Genomic DNA, 27906 nt, shown 5'->3' on the forward strand with positions numbered 1-27906 from the left:
TGTTGTAAAAACTTTGTCGTGTTGTCAAGCCTGTAGATAAAAGAACAGCCTGTTGATCATGTTGAAACATTGTGAGGTATTCCAGCAAGTTGTAACAATGTACTCCATGCATTAAGCTTCAGTGCCGCTGTCTTCAGAGATACAGGTTTTATAGGGTTTCTTTACATTGTTCTGTAAATCAGCAATATTAATGCACTTGTTCGGACTGACTTAGCTCATTTGACTATGTAAAAGTGTATGCTGTGTCAATATGGAAGCTTCAAAATGTAATAATGCTTCATTTTCCAGATTGTACCATGTTATATTTTCTAAAAGAAGAGCTGTTGGAAGCAAGATAGAACAATAGGAGAGTAAAAGGAAACAGGATATGCTCAGTAGTTGCCAAATCTTTGAAAGACATGAAGTGTGTCTTACAAATTTGTTAACAGAAAGATACAGGGCCTGTTATTTAATTTGAGAACACTGCAGTTGCTGCTAGAATGTAATGAAAAAACAGAAATTCTTGCAGTTGGACAGGGCTAACTTAACTGTATTCTACCATGACAAATACTTCTGAGTTAGCGTTTGATATTAAAAACATCTGTTGCCCCATCTGGGATAAAGATACTCTGCTCCATATCCAACAAATAAGTTTCATTCTTATAAAAATAATTATTAAAATAAGTATTTATTAAAAATTGCTCTGTGTTGTCACTTTATAATTTGAAGCGTGGATGGGCATTGCTTTTGTTCTTCAAGGAGAAACCCCAAGAACTCAAATAGCAGAGTTCACAATAAAAAGTTTTACTAGATCTGTAAAAAAGTTTCTGTTTTTGAATCAATTGATCCCAATGTGAACAAGTTATAAATAGGTTGTATTGTTCTGATCTTGCTGAAGTAATTTACAAGTATCAGGAACATTTTTGGGGTTTAGTGTTTTACTAGTCTCATTTTTTTGCCCCTAAACTAGTACTAGAAGAGATCAGAATTATTTCTTTGTTTCCCCTTCTTCACCTTTAGATGCAAGACCAACTTGAGAGGGCTTATGTTTTAGTTGCATCTAATCTCTCTAGAGTGTTTTTTGGATGCTCATAATTAGTGTTCAGGCCCTAGTTGTTATGTTACTTTATTAATTGCTTGCATATCTATTCACTGATATTATCTGTAGAATTTGTTTTGGCTTGAAATGAAAACCTATAGCAGTCCGGTATCTCCTGCGCTTACTGAATTTAAGTTTAATGTATAAGAATTTTCACAGAGCTGGCTAAGGGGCTCTTGGTTAATAAAATGTTGATTTCCTATGAACTCCTTTTGGGGGTGAGATGCCTCATTGTCTCTTCCGCTCTGAACTGAAACCAAACTGAAGTGTGGAGCCTTTTGGAAAAGGCTGTGTGGAGACATAATTAGTAATTATATCACAGTAAATTGTTAGTAAACGTAAAGTTACACAGGAATGTCTTTCAATGTGGGAAGGAAGCAGGCTGTGTTGAATTGAGTCAGTGAACTAAACAGATTATGTATATGAGATTCTTAATTAGAAATACTTTTCTAGTAAGGACTTAGGGTTCTACTAAGGTTTAATAAGGTTCTAATAAGGTTCTAAGGTTTTTCTAATTGATTGCTTTTAGTCAGCAGTTAAATATATTTGTAATTGAGTATGCTCTGAAAGGTACAGTACACCATGATTCAAAATGCACTGTGATCTAACTGCTGTCAGAAACATTACTTGATCTGCTCAGGAATTAATATAAGCCCTTGAAATAGTTTCTTCACCTGGGATTATGGGCCAAAGATCTCTAGCAGACCTCAGTGAAGTGATTTGAGAAGTTGCCTCTCACTAGTGATTTTGTTATCCAGTCAGGGTTAGTAGCTGGGTGTGTATAACCAATTACATAGACAAGATACTTAAGTTTATTACACGGTTGCAAGTCTGGGTGCTAAGAGGAAATCCACAAAACCATCACACCTCTGGGTTACAAAGATGGGTTTTTATACACTTTTTAATAATGTATTTCACCTATGTAATACATATGAATTACAGATAACTGCCAATTGTGAAAGATTTGGTTTTTGTTACCATTGTTTGAAGCTGAGAAATGATTTTTGGAAAACCATACACAAGTTTTTTAAAAGGGAGAAATTACCAGTACTACCACTACAACTTCCTTCTAACATCAATTTTGTATTTTAAAAGGGTGTTACTGAGGTAGAAGATGAATTTGCTGTAATTAGTTTGCTGTATATATTAATTCTCTCCCATCACACAAATATCTGTAGATTTTTTCTTAGCTTTTAATTCATGATATCAAAAAATGCCTGCACCATAGGACATCTGGTGTCAAAAAGATGGGAAAAAGACTGTGTTGCTGGTCTATACAGATTCATGCTTAGCTCACACCAGTTACTAGCCTGGGAGCTGTGTAGGTCTTTTCGTATATATTCCAACAGGTATGCTTCACGATATGTCAGATTCTATTTTTATTTTAATGACGTAAGGCTCATATTTCTTGTGCTTCTGGACAAGAATTTTTGGTGTGTCTGTATCTCCATGTATTTCCTACTTCATGCTTTTCAGCTTTTCATGCTGATGTGAAGGAAGAAATGTTTATTTTATTTCGGTTTCTAATTATTTGTAACTCTTTCTAAAAATTTTCCTCGCCATTTTCATAAGGATATATTGGGGAAAAGAGAATATTTCTGTTTAACTGTTACATCTTGAATTGTACTGCATCATACATCATATAGCACTGGATGCTGAAAATAGTCAAGGAAATACTTGTTGAAAAATAGTTGAGAGTATTCAAGTAAAATGAAAATTTTATTTTAAACATATTAAAATTTTTCTTTTTTGTAAAGAAGCAAGACAGTCTAGCTGCCTTATTTTTTGTCTTTTCATTTTATTTCCAGATAACATTTTTTTACAGGGCTATGACAAGGAGCCACCATATGACCAGGCTTCTTTTTGAGTCAGCTTGTCAAAAAAGCTTCTAAGCGTCTGCTTTAGTTCATTCAATGAACAGCACTGTTCTCAGTAGTAGCGCGCAGCTGTATTCATAAAGTATATAACAAAAATGCTGGCTTTTTTGCCCATTGTCAGAATGTTTGGGTTATTGTTCTAATAAATAAGCTTCTCTGTGTTATCACTTGCTCTCTAATGTGAAATATATAAGTGCTTGGTTTTGGTAGTTGAGGGCTCTTTAATTTTTTTAATATGTTTGGTATGGGGAGTTTCTAGGTTGTTTTATTGATTTTAATATAGTTTGATTTTGTGTGGAGTTTCAGCTATAGATTCTTCAAGCCAAGTGCCTTGTCCCATAGCTGTGTTTATTTCAGAGTCAGGTAAGACGTTCAGAAAACTCACAGTGTAATAAACAGGAAATATAGTTGCATAATCATCTATAAATGTTTGTATGTGCATGTACATACACATATGCACACACCTAAAGCATCTGTTAGGAAGAAGGTTAAGTGCAGTTTTTGCCAATATTTTCGTTCATATAAATATCAAATCTGCCTGTGATTATTACCAAGTGTCTGCAATCATGCTAGTTGACAACAAATTCTACATTGTATGATTATTTTCTTCATGCTCTCTCTTTGTTTAAGGTTTTTAATTATTGTTTAGGACTCCAGAATGTGAACAAGTGATAATGTTAGAGTGATGGTTTTGGCCTGAGTGAACAAGTCAAAAGTGATCTTGTTCGAATTTATGGTATAAATGTAGAAATAACCATATAAGAAACCTTGCTGTCTTGCTGTGACATAACTACTTGATTTGAGAAATGCATATGACTTGTGAACTCTGATAGTGTAGGCAGTAGAGCACTTGCCTTACCTTCAAAGAGATTTTTTGTTACATCTGGGTTTGTATATAGCACAGCTGCGTGTGAAGTGCATTATAGGAAGTTGTTTGCATTCTTCTAAAAATGTTAGGTATTGCCACAGGCAGAAAAAACAAATCAATCTGATTTCCTTGGTAAATTCAGTATGTTCAATCAGGGATTTCTAGATACTGCTTGTCTTTTGAGTGTGTCTTTTTAGATACTGAGATCCCAGATCCTAATGTGATTCTTTACAGTGTTAGAGAAAAAAATCTTGCAGGTAAGATGCTATATTTCTTACATTTGTGCCTTAAGTTCTAGATTTTACTTCTTTCGAAAGAGTGGTGTGAATGTTACTTTTATGACTTAGATTTTTAGAGTCTGTATTATTGAAATTTTAGTAGGCTTTTTCTTTTTCTTCTTTTTTTTTCCTTCTACCCCACACAAAAGACTGCAGTACACAGATACTTGTTTAATGTTTGCTTCTGCTGAGTCTAGTTCTTATGCATCGTGTTTACATGCTTTACTGAAAGCTATCATCAGTTGCAGTTTAACTTTCAAGTCTGCATGTAATTTGGTTTTATTAATAAAGTAAAACAAACAGCATTATGAAGCTTTTCTCTTTTAATCTTACAAGGAAAAAAATCGCTATCTAAAAAAGCAATCACAAAGAAGAGGAAAGGTGTCAGAAAGTCTACCATACCAGAATTTCAGGTAAATTATTTTAATTTTTGTTTTAATCAGTTGAAATCTGAATGTCTGTTAAATAAGTCCTTTAGTTTCTGATAGAGACCTTGGAAATATTAACTGAAGCTTCTTCTAGTTTTAATGGCTTAAACTGATAGTATTTTTAGAAGTACATTTCACCTTCTCTTGGTAAAAAATATTTTACAATTTTTATTATGTGCAGCTTGAACACTGTTTTCAGTGTTGTTTATGATCCCAGATATATCTGTTACAGTATAAAACCTGTAAATACTAGGACTTGTTAAAAACATTTTCAAGGTAGATGTGATTCTCTGGGATGAAATTACTTGGTTTTGTATGAGATGTGACAATGTGGTTCTTGAACTGGAATTTGGCTTGGTTAACTGAAGGACTTGCAAGATAAGCAACAGCGCTCACCCTGCTTACAACTGTTATTCCTCATCACCATGTGATTTCTAGGCCTCTAGGATTTCTTAGGCTCTAGAAAGCACCAAGAGTATGAATTATGCTATACGGTTTTATGGTGCTGTAGTAGAAGTGTTACGGCACTTCCGTTCTAAGTTGCTTTCTATGTGTGCAAGGCTGCTTCCATTGAAGTTCTCCTTTGGCTATCTTTTTTTTTCTTCAGAAAGCAATCTCTGCTAGTTTGGCCAGTAGACTCAGCTGAATCATGACTGTTTTGTAATACCGTCACCCTGAATCAGCTGATTCCATCATTATCATGTGTTTCAGATGGAACTGGTAGAATTTCTGGTGTTAAAAATGGTTAGTAACAGTCAGCGTTGAGAAACAACTGATGTTTAAGTGTACACTGACTTTGTCTATATTGTAATGGTGGTGAGTAAAATGTTTCCTAACAGCTCCAAAAATAGGTATGGTGTCTAAATTTTTTTTTTCCAAGCACATTACCTGCATGCCATGGATATATACAGTAAGGTTAGAAATAACTTCTTACATAATTAAACTACTACAGTTAAGTAGTCTGTCAAAAACACTGTCTAAAACTTAGCCCAACCTTTTAGCTTTAGTAGATAAAACATAGGTACATTTACGTATCTAAGTGTATATTAATTATCATCTGTAAAACCTTACATTAAAATATAATAAAATAGTTCTGGCTCTTTTGATCAAAGCTAGGACTCATATCTGTTTTAGGTGAGGCCCAGACTGATTAGTACTGAGCAGTTTAATCTTATTGAGGAGCTTTTTAACAACAGTTTTTAGCAACTTAAGCTGACTCTTTCAAGAGGTATGACTGTTAGAAGAATTTGCAAAAATTAAAATGTTTATATTTGGAAGAATACTTAGACTTTTGGAGTCTGGTAAGGTGTGCTTCGATACATTCTTCCCCACATACATGAATGGCCAAACTATGAAATGATGTAACTGGTTAAAAATGCAAGTATATTTTTCAAATGCTTGGTAAAACGGCTTAGGGCTTATAGGCTTTGTGAGATATACTGGAGGGTATAACCACAAGAATATTGCTATTCATGTCTACCCATCAGTTCTTTTGGAGTGAAAGTTAATAAATTAAAAAGTATAATATGTTTCCTACATATGCAGCCTTCATAATATGCAGCCTACAAGTGTAAAAAAACCCCAAACCCAACCAGAAAGCACTTTATTTTGTAGGATTAGGTTCTATACTTAAGTGTAGATAAATCTTTTACCTGAAAATTATGACTTAGTTTTAAAGCTGAGTAAATTTGTATTAATAAGTCTTCTAATGTGTGCAGTGACACAAATCAAAATCAATTACTAACAAAAATTCAGGAGATAATAGGGCTACCTAATCTAATATTTAGAATGCCATTTTTATAGTATATAGCTCAAGGCTGCTTTAAAAAAAACCCACAAAACCCCTAAAAACAACCAAAACAAAACAAACTCAAATCGAAAGCAGATGCAAATTAAATCCTTTTTACCAAATAAAAAGGCACAAAAACCAAGTCCTGGTTTTAATATTTTAAAAATTATTGGAGAAGTGAGTTTACAGCTTCATAGATCATGATTTGTCTCTTGCTTATTATTCTGAGTTCCAAGCTACTTATTACTGTTGCTCATTAACATTTTAAAGAAATTAACAGTAATTGCACTGCTGTACAGAAGGGACATTAATGTGTTTTGGGGTTTTTTTCCAGTTACAGAGTACATTTAGGTTTGGTAACCAGTGCTTCCCTGAGTCTTTTCTCCTTTCGCCTCATGTACGTTCACACCTAGCCATATGGACCTACATGTATGATAATTAAGGAGAAAAGGAACGTGAACACTCTGTTTCAGTGTGTCTTGAACAATTTCAGTGTTATCAGCTGTGGTCTATATTAAATGCAGATCTCAAAAGTGGGATATCTGAACGTTTTCCACGTGTAGATATCAGTGAAAAAAGAGCAGCTTCGTAGGAAATGCAATTATAAATAACAATCATTACACAAATAACCTGAAATAAAGATGAGACCCTGTTGAAGTGTGTAAAAATTGTGTGAAAAGTTTGTCTGAAGTTAAGGGGGCAAGGAGAGACATCAGTGATCTGGGGGAGTACACTAGGTTTGTATTTATCTATAGATCCATAGATTAGATATGGTTCTATGATGCTAAAGAGTTCATTTATAAATTGAATACAGGAGAGTCCCAAGTTGGAATGGAGCTTGGTTCCCCGTCTTTCCTTTAAAAGTTCAGGGGGGACTTCTTTGTATTTCTTCCTTGATGTTTTAGGAGTCATGAAAGTCTTTGAGAGATTACTGAGATCTGAGGTTGTATCATAACATGAAAGTTGAACACTGAATTTGAAATTTTACTGAATACTGAGTACCTGAAGCTTCCACTCTATACAGTTGAAAAACAGGATGCTTATTGCCTATGAAAAATAAGTCCCTATGTAGTAAGTACTGTGCTGGATGTGATGGTGTCTGTGTTGCATGTACTCATGTTAACATGTACACAACTAATGAGATTACATTAATGTAAATGTTTACAACCTGAATCTTTAAGCTACCATGTAGTGTTCTAGAGAATAGGGGCAAATATTTCACTCTCTCTGGTATTTCAAAAAGGAAATTTTTTTTCACTTCTGATTATTTTTTTCATGATAAGTGATTAGAAAGTGTGTTCTTCAGGAGCCGTATGTGAAACTGCCAGTAAGCTATCAGAATGTGACAGAATTATTAGATTGTAACATTAATACTTTTTTCTTTGCCTTAATGTTAACTTACCCATAAAAACATACAAAACAAGTCAGAAGGCAATCTTGTTTGCAGGAAATTGAATTGCTAAGTTCCACCAATTACCAACCATGAGCAAAGAACACTGAAACATAAATATCTCATTGGGAGAAATAGCATCTAGAGTCCATATCAAAATGATCATGTGAAGTACACTTCGTTATTTTCATTACTGTTTTTTTCATCCTTTCTTCAAAATGCTAGCTTCATTCTATAAGATAGGAAATGTTAACCATGTGAGAGAAGTTTCAGAATTAGCTTCTTCCCAGTCAGCATGCATCTTTATTTTCTCATCTCAAGTCATACTGTGAATGAAAAAATCAAAGTTTTTTCTTGAACCCTTTTTATAGTGCTTTTCAGTAGAGTATTCGAGTATTTCAAATACTAAACTAATTTTGACCGTAAATCCTCCAAACTCAGGTGCTGTTACTTTCCTTGTTTTACCAGTAGGTAATTGACACACAGTTATGACCCTCAAATGTACATCTCATCGGATGAAAATTGTGACTTAGAGATTTGATTACTCTTGCCTGTCACCCCCAGCCCCAAGAAAATTAAACTGTATTTATTGGCATTGTTTTTCCCATTGATGTAGTTTGTATTGGTCACATAGGAAAAATAAAAAGCAGCAATAAAATTTAGTAACTGAATTGTCAGGTGTATGTATAGTCAAAACATGTGGATTATAATTGTGTAGGGAAAACTTTTATCCATGCCTTTATTGACTTTTGTCAAGGATTTTGTGATGTACTTTTTTGCTTAATAATGCAGTGTCATAGATTTCTTCACAGGCCAGACAAAGCCAGTATTTGGCTTCAGTTTATATTTTATGTATATGTATTCAGTTTGTATTTTATGTATTCTTTAAGTGCAGGATGTGCATGTTGAACCTAGTAGAGTTGCACGTAGCAATTCTGTTTTCTGGGTTGAGAGAGATATCTTCCTAAGCAAATTTTGTATACACTGTCTGTGGCAAGGCACTGCAATTTCCTTATTAATTTCCTATTCTAAACATGATAAATGAGAAAACTGTAAGCTTTGGTTTGAGTCACTCCATTTCCTCAATGCTCCAAATGCGCACAAATGTTATGAAAATAATGGCATGTGTGCATTAGAGGTTTCTGAAATTTGTTTTGCTAAAAGTGTCGATTCAGTGTTTTAATCGTGACTAGCAAAGGTGCTTTTTCAATATGAATTTGCTGAAAATCTGGAACTGCACATGAATTTGAAATAAAAATATATTGTTATAAATTGCTGATTTGGAAAAAATACTTAGCAGTTATTTGATAAAAATGTTTTAATGTTGAGGATGAGTTTTGTATTGTAGGGGTTTTTTTAATTTTCTGAAATTTTTTCAACATGTTTTCAATAATAAGGTTGTTCAGAAAAAGCAAGTCTTTATTAATATTGGATAACCTGAAAGAACCTAACATCTTAATAATGTCTAGTTTTTTAAGTCTTAACTTGCCCTAGATGATGGTAAGACAAAATATGTAAGACAGATCACCTTTGTTTGACATTTTTTGAAAATAATGTCCATTTTCTGAAAGGAAAAAAATGTAAAAAGCTGGTTTCTAAAGACAAGAATAAGAAGAATGTAATACTTTTTCAAAACGTATGTTAAGTAGGTAGATTTGGTAGATGACTAGGCTGCCTTAGAATCATCAAGGTTGGAAGAGACATTCAAGATCATCCAGTCCAGTTGTCCACCCAGTACTACCACTGTCACTCCTAAATCACCAAACCCCATCACCAGATCCAGATGCCTCTTGAACATATCCAGGGTTGGAATACTCTGTGTAGGCATTTAAAGGTGTGTTCAGGAAAAGTTGTAACAAGTGTTACATGTTATAACCACAGCATACTACAAAGCTAGTATACTTAGTTCACCAAGGACTTGTTTGATACTCAGAGCTGTTCTAACTCATTACTGTACTTGAGACAAATTTGTTGGTTGTTATTCACAGAAGTTTTAAGAAAATACCTATGTTTTGAAATGGAAGCTTACAGGTAGAGATGTGGTTTATGTCTGAAGAATAAGAGTATTTTCTTCTTAGATTTTCTTCCTCTCAACAAGTCCTGGTTTTTTGTTTTTTTGGTTTTTTTTTTTAATGTTTAAAAATACTATGAGAAAATAAAAATCAAATGGTGGCACTAAGCAATAATGTACTTTTAAATTTTATTTAATTTCACTGTACATTTTCCAAGTCCCACATCACCAAGTGTTTGTGTTCATTTGTTTTTTTAGCTTATTTGCACTAATCTTGATGAACTCAGGGAATTAATCACAAAGATTGAGAATGAACTCAAAGATCTGGAGGACATTAAAAAGAAATCGGTATGTGACATTAAAAGCTTTCTCTTGTATGGATATGAAACAGTGCCAGTTACTTGCTGAGGCCTGTCAACTGAAGTTTTTTATGCTGTTCAGTAACTGCATGAAACCTCCTAAGGCGGATACCTGGGGACTGTAATCTTAATCTTTTCTGTATATAATGCTCTGTTCTCAATGTTTTTATGACAAGTGAATTCAATAACTGTGTTAGCACTTTTCCCTGCTGAAACAAACTATGGATAGTGGTAATACCTTAGAATGAGTCGTTCATTTCCATTAAACATATGACTATTTTGCCCTGAGGACAAGTTCTTCCCAACAAATAATTACAGGACAGAATTCTTGTATCTGCCTATGCAGTGCTGATCAGAACTTTGAGTGAACTAGAGTTCTTAATTCCTTTTTTTGGCATGTGTCATTAAAATTTACTTTGTTTAGTATTTATTGAAGGAGTTTGTACCAGAAAGCATGCTGTCTAGCTTTTGATACCAGATTGAGATACAAATTTTACCAATATACACTGGATCACTGAGTCTATGCAACTGAAAACCTCAAAGGAGTAACAGATAAGAGAATTCAGCATGTTTGGGCTTTTGTAGGAAGCAGTGATTCTAATTAACTTGATGGATGGGTTTAAAGACATGACTGCTACTCATTTAAACAGCCCTCTACAGTGAACTCTCACTACTTTTTTCGTTGTAGTTCTGTTTATTGAACCTTTGGTAGTAACTTCTGTGGTGGCATTTCTATGAAAAAGAAGTAGATAGAGGTGTTGATTTTTCTATACGTTAGAAATTAGGCTGCTTTTAATTCAAGTGAAAGTTTATAGTCCCATGCAGAATCAATATATTCTTAAGTTATTTAAATAGGGGAGAGAGATGTGGTAGGAGAGAGAGACAATATAAATTAGGATTCTGAAAGACAGGTATCAGGGGAGACAATTAGCATAATAATTGTTAATGTAGGCAAAGGAATAAAACCAGCCTAATCTTGAAATTATTTTGTACTTGCTAAATTGCAAACTGCTTTTATCATAAGAATGCCAAGAGAGTATCAAAAAAGCTATGTCAGCAACAGGATAAAAAGCCAAAAATGAGAGTGTGCTGCAGCATATCATTAATCTTAGTATAGATGAGACTTTTAGTCTGCTAGTAAAACTGCAGGAGCAAGACTTCTTCAAGGGTGGACAAATGCTAAATATGTCATAATTGCTCTTCAAACTGAAATCTGATAATGTCATTATGTAAGTACGTTGCATGACTTCAGCAGGAATACTATGTTTAGTTCGAATTGCACCATCTTAAAAATACCAAACACATAAGTACAGGGGAGTTAAGATACAACTCATCCAGCATTCAGAAGTTACGAGGTAAGGACAATTTTTCATTGTGCTTTTATAGACCTATCAGATCATGATTCTGGGTCTCTAAACACTTGTGTTGTTAGAAGTTTTATGTAAAGAAAAAGGGTTGGGATTAATTGCTGAAGAAGCGGTTGTGAGAAAACAGTAAAGCGAGATACTGATTTTGAAAAAAATAATTATCAGAGAAACTTCATTTTAAACATACAAATAGAAAGGTACTAAATTAGGTGAATAATCATAAATTTGACTTGCTAAAATGAGGTTTTGCTTTGTAAGGAAAGTCTTTAGGATTTATTTTTGGTGTCTAACACAATATGTAATTATGTCAACTATCTAAAAACTGGAGAAAATGCAGAACTTCCGTTCTTCAGCTCTAACCAAATGACATTGTCAGTTTCAGAAGCATCCAGAATAAAGTTTGGTCCGTTTTTCTGAAGTGCGTAGTCTGTTAAGTAAAACATTTTTTTAAATTTGATAATGGAAATTTGACCTAATGTGAAAGTTTATTTTAGTATGATGGCACTTACATGCTGTTCATGGACTTCTTTCTTGTTTTGACTGAAAGGTGGTGATGTTCTTACTACTTCATGATAATTTAATATTGATTTTTATTTGCAATAATGACCTGGGTGAAGCCATAGGAATCTTCCTTCTTCACAACTAATCTCCTTGGTAATTTCAGTTGCAGTAGTTGCTAGCACATGATACTGAGGAAAACCTTCAAGGCAAGCTTTACTGTTATGTTAAATACTAACACATATTACAAGTACCACTTATTTAACTTCATATTAAGCCTTTCAAGTATAACCTTTTTTTAGTCATAACCTCCCTTTTGTTACCTAGAAGACCATTCTAGAGAATATAAACGGAATTCCTTCTCCTGAACTTGGAAGTAGTGGAGAGTATAATGAAAGAGCTGAGCTACAGTACCTTTTTAATATGAATAAACTTACACTATTTTCCCTCATTTTTTGTAGGTAGTTGGACTGGTTGTGTCTGATACTTTTCAGAACATCAACTTGGGACAACAAATGACATGGCAGATTTTTGTTTGGCAAGTTAGAAGAAACTTAGGATAGGGTTATGTAGTAGAAAATAATGGATAATTTTAAATTTTGGCATTTTTACAAGTTTCTTTTAGAACAATGAAATAATAAACCTGTTGGAAAATATTTTCACTGTTTGGTTGATTAGTTTGGTTCTCTACTCTTGTACACCTCTAATGTCTTTTGAATTAGGTATGAGTAGTATTTTTCCTTTTAAAAAGCCTTACGCTTTTTCTTGATTACTGGTGAGTTTGTTATACCCATGATGAGATTTGCTTTGTGCTAGTTTGCTGCGACTGTTAAGAGTGGAAAATTAAATTTGACCTCAGTTCTTTAATTTTGAAGAGTTCCCCTCTGCTCTTGAAGTCTAGCCACAGTTCTGAACTGATGCTGCAATTTTACATATGCTTTCAACTGACATAAGCCAAAACTGCTGCCAAATAAATAGTTCCTACTTCCTGTGTCTCTGGAAGCTCCTATTTTCTGTGCTACCCCATGAGAGAGGGTAGCAAAATTCTTTGTTCAGTTGTGTGGTGAGAGATTGTGATAAACCGAAATACTTATTTCTGCTGGTGATTTGTTTGTAAGCCAGACCAGTTTTCAAATGCAATTTATCGTGGAGTTGCAAATATACCTGTGCTTGTATTCTGCTACAGGTTGAGTGGTCATTGTAAGAACAGAAACAGCCATCTAACAGGATGAAAGTGGGCAAGAGAAAGTGGGACTGATTTTGACAGAAAAAGTGCCTTTGTGTGGCAGGTGAAGTTGTATGTGATATTACTATCAGGGGTGCTCTAAAAAGTTTATTCTTCAGCTACTGAACAGTTCTTCTCCTTACCACATATTACATATCCAGAGGGAGAGGAGAAATTAGTTAGATTTACTATTTGTTTAAGTACCTGACTAGAAATAAGAGTGTGAAAGGTGCAGAAAGGGGACTTAAAGTTCAATGTTTTGTGCACTGTGTAGTGAAAGGCTGATACCCTAGGGAATGTCTAAGCTAGAATATCTTCTAGTTCTTGTAAATTGCTTAGGACATGTGAAGCAGCATCCTTTAATTTTAAAATAGTGTGGCTAAAAACTGGAGTAAAAGTTGAATCAATAGAAAAAAACCAGAATTTACAGCAACAAAAATTAGATGCTAGTAGAAATTAGGTCTCTTTTGTTGCTAGTACTTACATAGAAAAGATGTGGGTGAAATTACAAGCAGTCAGTAGATAATTATAAACCTGAAGTAGAGGAACATACTGGATAAAAATTCTATTGATATTTTGTTGCATTTTTACCTCTTGTTTGTTTTTGTAAAATTTGGGCTTGATATACAATATGTGTGACCATTCTGTTGAATGTGACCTCCTAGAAATTTGCTATAACTAGCAAGTTGACCAAGGTATGCAAAGTAGCTTAATTCCACACTTGCAGTGGTATTGCTGAAAAAATAATTTTGACAAACACATGATAGGGAAGCATTTTGCTAGTATATTTAGGATCACAAGAAGACTTCTATCTAATATATGAAATTTATTTTATGAGAAGAGGCTCATTTTGTCAGATCAGTACGCAAGTTAACAACTATCAGTTTCTGGCATTTTGGATCCCATTTTTCCCTAGGTCTTCTCTGTCTGGTCAAATCAGTGGAAGTTGCAGTGTGAATTTAAGTCTTCTTACTGCCTTTCAGATAATCAACTTCTCTTGTGATCTGAAGTAATTTTCTGTGTGTGTGAAACTGTTAATTAAGCTACTTAGTAGATCAGTTGTATGTACTTAGCTGTTGCATATCATAGCAGAAATTTATTTTTCATTTTTAAATTTTTTTCAGACCCTTCTTGACATTGTGTGGTATTAAAGTGACCGGACTGCGGGTACTTGTATGAGATAATGAACTCAGGGCTTTTTTGCAGGTGCCAGCTGAACTTGCAGTAAGATTAATGGGGTTTTTAACGTGAATGTGGAAATACTTCTTGTTTACTGAAGTGCAAGACTTTATTTTGGTAGCACCATTGGATTTGAATCATGCCCTCTAAGTCTGATGGATAAATGCATAGCTGTCTAGGAGGTGAGAGGGGAGGCTGGAGCCCAGGATTCCCACAGTTAAGCTGAGAAGGTTAAAATGAATAAAGGGCAGTACCTTCCTGAGAAGCAAATCACATTGTCTCTATAGAGAGAGAAAGTTGGACAAAGGTTAAGGGAAGGAGAATTACTTAGTCAAAGGACACCAGGCAAGGTAACAACTAATTATGGTTTGGAGAAAAGGCTGTGAAGGTTTTATAGTTTGCAGAGGTCTGTAACATCCTGATGTTCTTGACTTAGTAGAGTCAAAGTAAAAAAAAGTAAAATCCTTCCTTTTAAAGGTTTTGTGTTCTGCTATTGTTCCTGGAGTTTATAATGAGATGGTCCCAGGAGGCTGAATGCCTTTGTCAATCTTTGGAAGTGGATATTGTTTTTAGGCAGGTGAGTCAAAAGATCTGAAAGCAAACTGAGGTTTTCTGCAAATGTATTTCAGAGCCTGCCTGAAAATTTAAAGTGAAAAACCCACTGGTTTTGGTCAGAAATATTTAAAACCTCAGACAGAAATTAATTTGTGGGGTTATTCAAAGGAATATATTGATCCAGGGTGGAACATACTTCCCTTGTCTGGTTATTTTTTTTGAGATTCCAAATGGGCTGCTGTTAAATTTGTTCCTGGGAGGTGTAAGCATCTAAACTAGAAGACTGCTTTCTGAGGTTTTTCATTGATTGGCTACATTTTATTTTAAAAATATGTTAATGTGTGGGAAAAATAATGCAAAATGGTTTATTTAAAAAGTTTGTAAAATATTCCCTCTCTGTTCAGTGAAGAAATGGGAAAAATTGTCACATTTGAAGGTGTTTGGCAGGGAAACCGTCTTTAGACAAGACTGTACAGGGACTTCTGAAGAACTTCCCTTCAGCAGAAATTTATGTAAACATCAGAAATAGTTTAGGGCTCTTACTAATATTTTAGTCAATCAGACCTCAATTTTACAAACAATTAAGTGGAAAAACCTACTGTGTCTTTTCATTTGGGGCCCAGGGAGACATCTTTATTATTGGATTAAATCTTTTTCTGTTTTTATTCAGAGGTTGACTTCCTTCTCCCCATTCCTGCCTCCTCTTGTCCTGACCAGTTCCTCCCTCCCCAATGAAATACGTACCATGCTTGAGACTTTTGGATGTAAACAGTTTTCAGTTACACTTGTTTTCATCAGCCTTACTATATTTACATTAATGTACACACAAACAGAAAATACTATGATCTGAGAAATCTGTGTATGCACACCCATTTGCAGGTTTAAACTGCAGATAAAGAGAGCTACAATAAGAGAGACACCAATAAATACTTAGAGTTTGTGAGTATTAATATACACACTTGAAGTCTTGCAGCTGGAACGTTTCCTATTAATTTAAGCCTGGGTTCTCTGTTAGTATGTATCTTCGTCTATAACATGTCTAACACTCTCTTTTTCCATCCTTATCCTGAACACTTGATTTGTGCTTTAGTCACTTCCAGATACTGTTATTGCTTCTCTGTGTCTTGCCTGCATCTTTTGAAAACACTAATATGAGCCCAAAATACTGAATTTTGAGACAGAAATTTACACATTTACATCCATGCAGCTTCTTGTACTTCTGAGGACAGATGGAAGATGTGGAGCATTTGTATTATTTAGTTGTTTAATATGAATGAATAAAGCCAATTTTAGGTTTCAGTTTTTGAAATCTTCTCCACAAGACTTAATTTGTCTTCTCTGATATTTTTAACTTTGGCTTATCTCACTCACATTCAATATTTTTGTCAGTCTTCAGTTTTTCTTAGCTTCTCCAGCTTTCTGTCTTTATTGTCTACTTTTTTCTCAACTATTTTCTCTTGATCTTTCATGCCTTTCCTTGTGTAACTGACTAAACCTCCAATATATGTATGCTAACAAGCTTTCTTTAAGCCACTTTTACCACATACCTTTCTACAGTTCCAAATGTGAAAGTGTGGGTTCTGCATCAGAGGTGAATGTGTACTTATACATTTTTGTCACAGAAATACTACTGTGTATTCAGAACATTTCACAGTGCTTTGGATTTTGGTCAGTTAGTATGTTGTTTTGAGGAAATAATTCAAGGCATTCCTGTCAGCGCACAGTCATAGCAAAACAGCTGTTTTTAAGCTGCTCAGCTGAAGAGTGGAGAAACACGTATTCAGAGTTAATGTAATAAAATACTCAGATATATGAGAGGGAGTTAAGTAAGATCTTAACAACTTAAAAGACATAGCTTTTTTGTAAATAGTTTAAGATACTGCATACATCCAATTTCTTTGTAAGTTGCAGAAGTGTAAATCAGTTAATAACTTTGAGGTCTTCTAATGGAGGAGTAAAATGTGACAATTCAGTGCTTGGATAATTTCATTGTTCTGAGTTCAACAGTAAGCTCATCCTGATGATAAACTTTCTGTTGTGTTTTTGTGGTTTATATCTTTTAAAGAAGTGTGATATATTGATCAATACAATGATGATTGTGTAGTAATTTTCCCTAAAGAAAATTAGAACGTGTGGCTAAACATCTGAATGAAAAGTCATTTCATAGTAATGAACTAAATCAGAACTAAATCAGGAGACAAAGACAGTCTTGGTAGCAAGAGATTTATTGCACTTTGTTTTGGTGGTGGTGTTTTTTGTTTTACTGTATTTGCTTGTAGTGTATAAGAAGAGAGTATGAGATACCATTTTAGGATATAACTTGGTGCGATCAGATATCTAGGTCATGGAAGTGCAAGCTGGACTCAGGATTTTTCACTAGTTGCTGGTAAATGCTCAATTTGATTCAGAGATGTCATAAGTGAATTTGTTCTATAATTTACAAGTCATTCTTTCTGACTCTGCTTAATCCCAGTCTTCAAACAGAATCAGAAGTTAGCTGTTGATATACATTTATAATGTTCAGAATTATGTTGCTGAAGGTAAAATACAAGATAGTAACTTTCAGGAAATTTATCGTAGAAGATAACTCTTAAGCATTTTCAAAATTAAAACACTTTCAGTGATAGATGAGTTTGCATAGTATGAATACATGATCTTGTAATGCATTCTTATTCAGTCAAAATTGGAAGTAAGTGTCTGAAATTGTAGTATTTGGCCCATAAATCAGTTATTAAGAACATTCAACATTAATCCATATATGATTTGAAAAAGTTACTGATCTCTTTTCTTTAGGTATCTGGTGTCCAAAGCAGCTGGAGATCACCAACTCCCTCTCTGTGTGACATCACTAGAAAACACTAGACTGGTGATGTCACACATACCACAGAACCCCGCAGCAGAATGGAGCAGGCCTACTAAGGGTAAGTTTTCTCCCTCCACCACCACCCCTTTTCAACAATATTGCATGGTTTTATAAGATTACTAGTTTTCTTTACTTTATGTCCCTGGGATAGAAAGTAAAGATTACAGACAATCTTATAAAACTGCATAATATTGTGGTGTTGTGTGTGTGTGTTTATTTAAAAGCAAAACGAAAACTATAAAAAGTTCAGTCCTTACCCCATGTATCAATATCCTGGCTCCAGTCTGCTTTGGGGTTCCATGATAAATATGCCAGAATAATGTATGCTGGGGCATCAGTCACAGAGAGTGGAGTCAGCATTTCCTGGCTGCTCTGGATGTCAGAAACCTTGTTTTAAAAGGTAAGTTTTCAGTTGAATGTGTTGAATGTGTCTGCATTTATATGGAAACATTCAGCCCATTTCTAAAATGTGTTTTTATTGTGTTTGCATTTTTGAAATTTACTTGCAACTTGACACAGCACAAAGTCATATTTTACACTTCTCTGTTTAGTCCTTTTTTTTTCTCTTTTATTTTCCTGTGTTAGTACCTTATATTGTGTTTCTAGAAAACAAATAGTGTCTTGTTTGTCGCTACTTGGAACAAGATGGTAACTAAATTCTGTTTAACATCATTCTCAGTGATCTGGACAAGGGGATCAAGGGCACCCTCAGTCAGTTCACAGACAGTACCAAGTTGGGTGGGAGTGTTGACCTGCTGGAGGGCAGGAAGGCTCTGCAGAAGGATCTGGACAGGCTGGATCCATGGGCCAAGGCCAGTGGTGTGAGGTTCAACAAGGCCCAGTGCCGGGTCCTGCCCTTTGTCCACAACAACCCCAGGCAGTGCCACAGGCTGGGGCAGAGTGGCTGCAAAGCTGCCCACAGGAAAAGGACCTGGGGGTGCCGGTGCCAGCAGCTGAACATGAGCCAGGGTGTGCCCAGGTGGCCAAGAAGGCCAATGGCATCCTGGCCTGTACCAGCAACAGTGTGGCCAGCAGGACCAGGGCAGGGATTGTCCCCCTGTACTCAGCACTGGTGAGGCCACACCTGGAATCCTGTGTTCAGTTCTGGGCCTCTCACTCCAAGAAAGACACTGAGGTGCTGAAGTGAGACCAGAGCTGGGGAAGAGTCTGAAACATAAATCCTGTAAGAAGCAGATGAAGGAGCTGGGGGTGTTGAGCCTGGATAAAAGGAGGCTCAGGGGAGACCAGAACTGCCTGAAAGGAGTGTGTAGCCTGGTGGGGGTTGGCCTCTTCTCCCAGGGAACAAGTGCTGTATGTTCCTGATGAACATATACTTTTGGAGGTCCAGCCTGAACCTCCTAAGCTCAGTTTGTAGCTGATCTCTTACATTATATCATTTGGTATTTCTGAGAATTTGCAACACAGACATTTGTGAAAACAAGTTTATTATCTACAGAAACTATTAGGCAGCTATATAATAGGGAGTTAACTCATAGCTTTATCAATTATTGATTTGCCTTCCCCCTGGCCCCCCAAATAAAAGACAAACACAACACTGTGTTAGAGAATCAAATCGCATATGAAAAGAAATGCTAAATTTTGTAGTGATGGGTCTTAATGTTATGTACATTTTTTTAATATCTCTTTTTACTATTTAGTATTTAAGGAATAATAACATCTAACCTTTATGTGTTTGCACAGAAAACCAACTGAACCACAGTAATTTAAAAGATAAGGATTTATTTTTATTCCAGTCTTTCTTGGCCTGTATTAGTTCTGTCTTGACTACTTCTGAGGAAAAAAGATTCTTCTCATGGCTTAAATTTGTCTATGCTTCCATTAACAGGTTTATTGTTAAAACCCCAAAACCCCACTAAGAAAAATAAGTAATTGAGATAAAAGGAAATAATTAATTTATGTTTTTTAAAATTATGTTTTTTAAAATTTTCATTAAATTACTTCGAAGTACGGTTCCTCTCTGCCTGTTTCTCCACCTTGTTGAGGTCCTTCTGAAGGGTTGCACAGCTCTCTGGGGTACTGGCCACTCCTTCCAGCTCTCCATCATCAGTGAACTCACTGAGGAGGTATTTGCCCCTTCATCCAAGTCACTGACGAACAAGTTAAACAATACTGGACCAGTATTGACCCCTTGGGGACAGCACTAGAGACAGGCCTCCAGCTAGAGCTAGATGTAGAATTAGGGACCAGGAATTGCTTAGGTTTTTATGTTTGTAAGCAGAGAGAAAAGTAACATATTTTGGGGTTTTTTAAGTATTAATGAAGTCAGTAAAGTCTTGAAGTCTGTTCTTGACTAAACGTATTGTACATATGCTGGCTGCATAACAGTTGCTGCTTCAAATTTACTCCTTTTATTTTCTGCTTTAGCAGAAAAAAATCTTAGCCTTATTTAAAGACAAATTAGTCTCAGAAATCAATTTCTTGGGTTTTTTACTTTGCAGTGATTTTTAATATCTTTTCAATATTACATTTTCACACATCTTCTTTGCTAATATCAACTACATGTACAGCATTTCTATTTCACAGTAGTAGTAGCATTGGTTTTTTTGCTATTTGATTTTTGTTTTGAGGCAATGCACTAATGCTCTGTAGTATATAAATTCATTCTTTTAAAACAGTCTGCAAAATGTTTTGTTTATCTTACAAGAAAAAGAAATAAGTGCACATAATATTCTTTCATATGTTAACAATTAATTCTGTTGTTTGCTCACATTAAGAGATGATTCCAAATGCCCTGGTAGGCTACAGTATGCACAAGGTTTGGTTTTTGTTGTAGTGATTAGTGACAGCTTTACATATGTGACTGACTACAAGAGAAGGAAGTTAGAATACAGTTTACTGGCTTGTCTCTATATTCAGCAGTGATTGTTGTGTGGTAATGTGGCATAATTACCTACTTTAAATCTTTGCTTTTGTAATTTTAATTCAAGCATGAAGATAACTATTTGTTTTGTTATGTAACATGTCAATGATTATCCATAAAAAAATAGATACCCGGTCTTCAAACAAGCATTCAGCATGAGTGATCTTGCTGTACTTTGGAGAGATCTGCTGAAATTTGTAGAGAGAAATTGTTCCAAAGTCCTTAGGAAGATCAATCTTGTAGACTGCTGAAAGGCAGCCGTGACAGCTTTATCCAGATTTTCCTGCCTTACATTTCTTGATGTGCTAGACCACAGGAAGCTGTGAAGGATATGTGCGCTATCAAAAGCTAAATATATATATGAAATGAGTAAGTTCCCAAGTCTTGCTTCTTTTTCTTGCAGAACCATAGTCTCTTTACTGTTTTAAATCTTCTCTGACCAGTCAAGAGCTAAAAATCCTCATTTACGTAAAATGCACAGAGTTAGTAGAGTGGCAGAAGTGCTATACCACATCTCTTTTATATCAGTTACGTATATATGCATTGTTCAGTCTTTTATGCAATGAACTACAGAATAAGGTTTTGGAAAGAAATATGTACAAGAGGTTTCTGTGAGTGCTAAGGGGTGTGTTCTGCAACACCATGGCCAGCATGATTGTCATTTCCTAATGTCTTCTCTCCTTATTCAGACTTTCTAGATTTATGAAAACATGAATGTAAGATTACATATATCACTTTTGAAAATAAAACTTTTTAATTATACATTTTAATTAAAAGCTTAAAGGATTTTATTTTGGAAAACTGGTCTTTGCTGCACAGTCTGTTGCTTCATAAAGGATAAATTTGCTAAACTTCTCTTTTAAAAAAGCCTTTCTCTAGAACATTAAATAAAATGTAATGGAAAAACTGTAGGATTTTTATCCTTGAAAATTGTAGTAAGTTGGGGGTTTTTTTTGCAAATAGTAATGTTATAATTTATACCACTTCTCTTAAATGAGATTGTGGTGATGTTTTCTGTAAAAATTTTATCTCTAACTCAGAAAAATGTACATACATGGTTGATTTTCCTGACCTGAGTGGATAACTACCTACGTTAGTTACTTATTTAAGTAATTTTAAACATATGGTGTATTTGTAGAATACTATTTCAGTTTTAATTTTGACCTGTAAAAAGTGAGAGTGCTTGCAGTATTACTTTTCCAATTAGGACATTATCCCTCTGTAGTATTAAAATAAAAGTAGTAATTTCTTACATAGGTTAACGGTATGTGTAACTCTGAAAGTTTCCGGTCTTTTCTTCCAGTTATTTTCCTCATATTTGTGGGGTTATTGTAGTACTAATACAATCTAACAAGATTTAGGTCTAATGCAATGATAAATAAATGGAATTTATGTTTTCAGGGAAGATGGTACCACCGGAAGCAAGCAGTAAAGGAATTGCATGGTACGTTGTTACGACTGCTTAATGAACTGTTACCATGGGAACCAAAGCTAATTAAAGCATTTCAAAGAAACAGGTAATTACCTACTTTTTTTTTTTCAGCAGTGATGCATGGGATGAAAAACAGAACAAAATTCACATTTTAAAAACTGATCAATAAGTTGGCTTCTTAAATAAATAAAATTGAAATTGTTTGAGGAGAGGAGTGAGGCACTGGCAGCACTTTAGTTGGAAGAAGTATCTTATATTCCAGAATTACTGTCTCTAAAAAATTTGAGCTTAACCCCCTAATGTTTTTTTCCTCTAAAACGCTGTAGAATCCTTAAGCATCCTGACCAATAGGATATCACAATACAGCTAGGATTTGTATTGCTGCGTATTTGGTTAAGAGATGCTGAAGACCTTTCTTTAGAAAACTATACTGGGGCTTTTTAGAATACTCTGAGTACTTACTTTCTAAAGCTACATAAATCAGCTATTAATGAATTCTCCACGGAGCAATTCTTGAAGCATTGTTTTGAGGTCTTTGTAACCCAGTAAATTAGAAAGAAGAAAAAGAATCTGGAAAGCAGTATGTCAGAGGAATACGGGTGAAGCAGTGATGGGTTTAAATCTAGTAAAGTGCAAGTATTAGTAACGGTGAAGGTGCTACCCTCATTATAAATCATAGAGAGATTAGATACTGTCTTGAAGCTCAGTGCCATTCTTGCCTGTTAGCCATTCAGGTATTGCTATAGTCGTACCTTACGACCATGTAGAGAATTAAAAAGCAAGGAATGATTAGAGGCTTGAGCTCTGTGACAAAGGACAGGAAAACAGGCTGCTTCTTAAATGCTGAGTGTGAAGGAAGCAAGTTACACAGTTACATGATGCAGAGCTAATGCTGAAAAGTGTGAAAGGTATTATATTTATAAAAACACAAGGACATACCAAGGACATTAAATTGGTTCCTTGGTAGCTCATTTTGTGAATACCATGCATGAATTAAAATTCTTATTTGGAAATCTGGGATATTATTGAATATCTTGCTTTAAATAATGGACCCAAGTACAAGTTTTGGGTCTTTTTCTATTGCTTTCTGTTCTCATTTCTGTTCATTTTCCTTAGCTGTTAATTTCTTCCTTTCTTTTGCAATTCAGAATCCTTCTGGAAACATGGCAGACAGTATTACTGTCAGGAAGAATTTAATTTTCCAGTATGTGAAGTTTACAATTTAATCCTTTTTGTAAATTCTGCTGTGGAATGGTTTGGTGCCCAGTATTACTTCTTGTTTGTCGAATCACAGAATCATAGAATTATAGAATGGTTTGGGTTAGAAGGGACTTTAAAGATCATCTAGTTCCAGTCCTCCTGCCATGGGCAGGGACACCTTTCATACACCAGGCTGCTCAGAACCCCATCCAATCTGGCCTTCTGGGGTTGGGGCTTCAACAGCTTCTCTGGACAACCTGTTCCAGTGCCTCACCACCCTCGCACTTAAGAATTTCTTCCCAATTTCTAATCCAAACCTACTCTCTTTCAATTTGAAGCCATTGCCCCTTTTCCTCTCACTACAAGCTCTTGTACAAAGTCTCTCTCCAGCTTTTTGGAAGGCTCCCTTGAGGTACTGGATGGCTGCAATTAGGTTTCCTTGAAGCTTCCTCTTTTCCAGGCTGACCAATACCTCTTGGTCTTTTTGCACAGGAAAGGTGTTCCATCCCTCTGCTCGTCTTGGTGGCCTCCTCTGGGACTCGCTCCAACAGGTCCATGTCCTTCCTGTGCTGGGACCCCAGAGCTGGATGCAGCACTGCAGGTGGGGTTTCAGCAGAGCAGAGCAGAGGGGCAGAATCCCCTCCCTGGCCCTGCTGCCCACGCTGCTTTGGATGCAGCCCAGGACACGTTTGGCTTTCTGGGCTGTGAGTGCCCATGGCTGGGTCATGTCCAGCCTCTCACCCACCAGCACCCCCAAGTCCTTCTGGGCAGGGCTGCTCTGGTCTGTTCATCCCCAGCCTGTGCTGACACTGAGGGTTGCCCTGACCCAGGCGCAGGACCTTGCAATTGATCTTATTAAATCTCATTAAGTTTTCCCATGGACCTCATTTCTCAAGCTTGCCCAGGTGCCTCTGGATGGCATCCTGTCCTTCAGATGTGTCAGCTGCACCACTCAGGTTGGTGTCATCTGTAAACTTGCTGAGAGTGCCCTCAGTCCCTCTATCTCTGTCATTAATGATGATAATAAATAACTCTGGTCTGAGTATGGACCCTTGAGGGACACCACTTGTCCCTGATATCCATCAGGAGTCTGTGCCTTTGACCACTACGCTCTGGATGCCATCATCCAACCGATTTCTTATCCATCTAACAGTCTGCTTATCAAATCCCAGTCTCTCCAGTTTAAGGGAGAAGGATGTTGTGGGGGACCATGTCAAAGGCTTTACAGAAGTCCAGATAAATGACAGCTGTAGCCCTTCCCTTGTCCACTGATGTGGTCAGTCCATCACAGAAGGGCACTGAATTGGTCAGGGAGGACCTGCCCTTGGTGCAGCTGTGCTGCCTTGTCCTGAATCACCTCCTTGTGCCTTAGCACAGCTTCTGGGAGGGTCTGTTCCATGATCTTCCCAGGCACAGAGGTGAGGCTGACAGGTCAATAGTCCCCAGGGTCCTCATTTCAACCTTTTTTTAAGATGGGTACAATGTTTCACTTTTTCTTGTCACCTGGGACTTCCAACTGACTGCCAAGACTTTTTCAAATATCATGGAGAGTGGCTTGGCAAATACGTCAGCCATTTCCATCTCTTCTGTACTTTCAGGTTCTTCAGGTGATCATGAAATTGATCTTAACTTACAGTGGGAGAGACTCTGCTCCCCCAGTCCCTATCCTGCTGTCCATCCACTCAAGGGGTGTGGAAGAAATGTTGCCCTCGAAGACTGAGGCAAAAAGTTGTTGAGTACCTCAGCCTTTTCCTCGTGTTGCTTTCCACCCTTGTTTATCAGAGGGGGTCGCCTTCCTTGGCCTTCCTTTTCTGGTTAACGTGCCTATAGAAGCCCTTCCTGTTATTCTTTGTGTCCTTTGCCAAGTTCAATTCCAGCTTTGCCTTGGACTTCCTCACCCTGACCCTACACAACCAGACTGGATCTCTGTGCTCTTCCTGGGCCACCCATCCTAGCTTCAACTGCCTGTGCATTTGCTTCTTTCTCTTAAGTCTGTGCAGCAGTTCCCTACTCAGCCCTGCCATTCTCTTGCCTTCCTTGCCCAGTTTCTTGCTCCTGGGGATTGCCAGCTCTTGCACTCTGTGGAAGACTTCCTTAAACATCTGCCAGCTCTGTTCCACTCCCTTGTCCCTGAGAGAAGTCTCCCAGTGGATCCCACTGGTTATCTCCTTGAAGAGTTGGAAGTCTGCTTTCCTAAAGTTAAGGGGCATAACTTTGTTCCTCACCTGGCCCATATTCCTCAGGACTCCAAACTCCACCAATGCATGATTGCTGCAGCCCAGGCTCCCTCCAATCTTGATGTTCAGGATTAGCTCACTTACGCTGGTGCCCATAACATCCCGAATTTTATCCCCTGTGGGCTGCTGTCTATTCCCTGGCTCAAGAAGTTATCCCTCATGCTTTCCAAGAGTCTCCTGGCTTGCCTGCAGCTTGCTATGCTGCTCTCCCAGCAGATTTTGGTTGAGGTGCCCCAGCAGGAAAAGAGCCTGCGAGCATGATGCCTCCTGTAGCTGGAACAAGAAGGCTTCATCAATAGGCTCCCTTTGATCAGGGTTCTGTACTTAAAACCATCCACAACGTTCCCTTTGTTGCCTCGGTCCCTGATTCTTACCCACAGGCTTTTGACCTGCTCATGGCTGTTCTTCAGAGACAGCTCTTCACACTCAGTCTACCTCCTGATGTAGAGGGCAAGCCCTCTGCCTCTCTCTTTCCTCACCTGTCTCTTCTGGAGAGCCTGTAGCCATCGACAGTCACACTTCAGTAACATCCCACCAAGTTTCAGTAATGGCAAGGTCACAACTTTCTAGTGGCACAGTGGCTTCCAGCTTCTGTTTGTTGCCTGTGTTGCATCAATGTGGTTATAGAACACAGAACTATCATGCAGAGTGTGTTGAGTGCTATATATGAGCTGTGACTGATAGGAGTAAATTTTAGTCTGGAACACGGTAGTTGAGATCATATGTATGTGTGTGCTGGTAGCTAGAGAAGCATGCATTTGGAGTACAGGCTAACTTATGAAATTAACTGAATTCAACTCATGTTTTTAGTATGTATGTTTTAGGCTGTAACCCTAGTTTATTCAACAAGGAAAGCCTGAGTGTTTCCATGACGTAACTGTTTGGACATACACATAGCATGTCCATCTGAAGAACAATGTTTACAAATCGTGGGGAGGAAAGAAAGATGGATGGGGGATTCTAGATCACTGTCTTGATCTGGTTCGTTATGCAGCTGCTAGGCAGTAGTGTAGCACAGTGGTGAAGAAAGGTGTCATGTAAAAGGGAAAAAGCAATTGAGTAAAATTTGCTTATGGTCATGTAAACATCGATTCCCCCAGAAGTCTCACTGAAGTTTCTGTGTCTGTAGGGTGTCTCAGCGAGAATTAGTATATTTCTCAGCGAGAAATATACTAATTGAATAACAGTATTTAACTTCTAAGCCATGAAGGGCTGGGCAGCGCTTCTTCCTCCATATGCTACAGCATGGAATAAGAGACTGGAGTTTTCCTTCCTTCCTTTGTTATTTAACTAGTAGGAGCAGACTTCATGATCAAAATTCTTTTCTTTCCCTTCTGAAAGGTCCTCTGGTCTTTTCATGTTTATGACAGAGTATAATGTTGAATTGTATTTGAATAGCAGCAAGGCTTAATAGGGAAAGTTACTTGTGCCCACTGATTAGAGTTGTTCACTGGCCTCGCAGCAGAGGTTCCTCAAAAGAAAAAGGGAAATTCCATCCAGAAACTTTTGTACAGCAGTGGTTCCCTGGTGTTCTCCTATAGTTCTTCTACACCTAGACTTCAGGCTCAAAACCCTGATGACAGATTTGAAGTATTGTCCACATTACGTCTTCCTACAGGCTTCAATATTGTCTGCTCTGAGTCGAGAGTGTGACAGCTGGGAGTAAATGACTAGATCTCATTGACCCTTAGCAGCCCCACCTGGCCATCCATTTCTGCCACCTGTCCATTGGTCCAGGATCCCCATTTCAGGTCATTCTGCAGCCTTCAATCTCTGCTGTAGGTATGACAGTTTTTGTCTCAACTACAGCAGTTACTGTGCCTGGCCATGGGTCCTACTGATCTGGACTGACCCTCAGACTGACCTTCTACCTGCATCATCACTGTGGAGATGCCCAGAAATCACTTAACTGGATCCTGACCCTGGCAGCCATCACTGGACCTGGTCCTGATCTTAAAATTTGAATTGACTTCCCAGTTTAATCTCAGACCTGCCTCAGCACCGGGAACTTGCTTGTTGATCTGGGCTCTTGGTTGAACCCAATTACCATCCCTAGGCGTGCCCTGCTGCCTCATTCAGGGCAAGTGGAATGGCTTGCTGACTGGTGAGGCTCATGCCCTGCCAGCTGTGACATCATTCTTGGCTCCTACCTCCCCATCTCATAAACAGCAGCTGGTGATTCCTGCATTCAATGCAAGTAACTGTTACGCTAATACAAAAGAATGAGTAAATTTAAGATCTTATTCTTACTGTCATAAGGGTTAGGTCCAGAACAGTCTAGATTCTATTCCACACAAGGTGTTAATTGCTATAATCTGTTTATTCATGTGCTGAATAATCCTTCTGGGCGTTGTGTTGATTTCAACCAGCTGAATCCTGAAGTTCAATGTA

General features: G+C 36.9%; 1 protein-coding gene across 4 annotated transcripts in view; it reads left to right on the forward strand.

Annotated features, from left to right (window-relative positions):
- Positions 1-27906, forward strand: part of KIAA2026 (KIAA2026 ortholog) — a 67564-nt gene that overhangs the window by 21424 nt on the left and 18234 nt on the right. For 2 of the 4 annotated variants that reach the window (XR_004237854.1, XM_032097635.1), the window contains exons 4-6: positions 4438-4514; positions 9978-10067; positions 22048-22163. Coding sequence is in view for 3 of the 4 variants with exons in the window: in XM_032097635.1 (XP_031953526.1) it covers positions 4438-4514; positions 9978-10067; positions 22048-22163 (283 nt within the window). In the remaining variant the exon portion in view is untranslated. The remainder of the gene's footprint in view (positions 1-4437; positions 4515-9977; positions 10068-22047; positions 22164-27906) is intronic. The other 2 variants (XM_032097636.1, XM_032097637.1) reach the window with 2 other exon arrangements.

This window comes from Corvus moneduloides, chromosome Z (assembly GCF_009650955.1).
Source record: "Corvus moneduloides isolate bCorMon1 chromosome Z, bCorMon1.pri, whole genome shotgun sequence".
Taxonomy (NCBI): domain Eukaryota; kingdom Metazoa; phylum Chordata; class Aves; order Passeriformes; family Corvidae; genus Corvus; species Corvus moneduloides.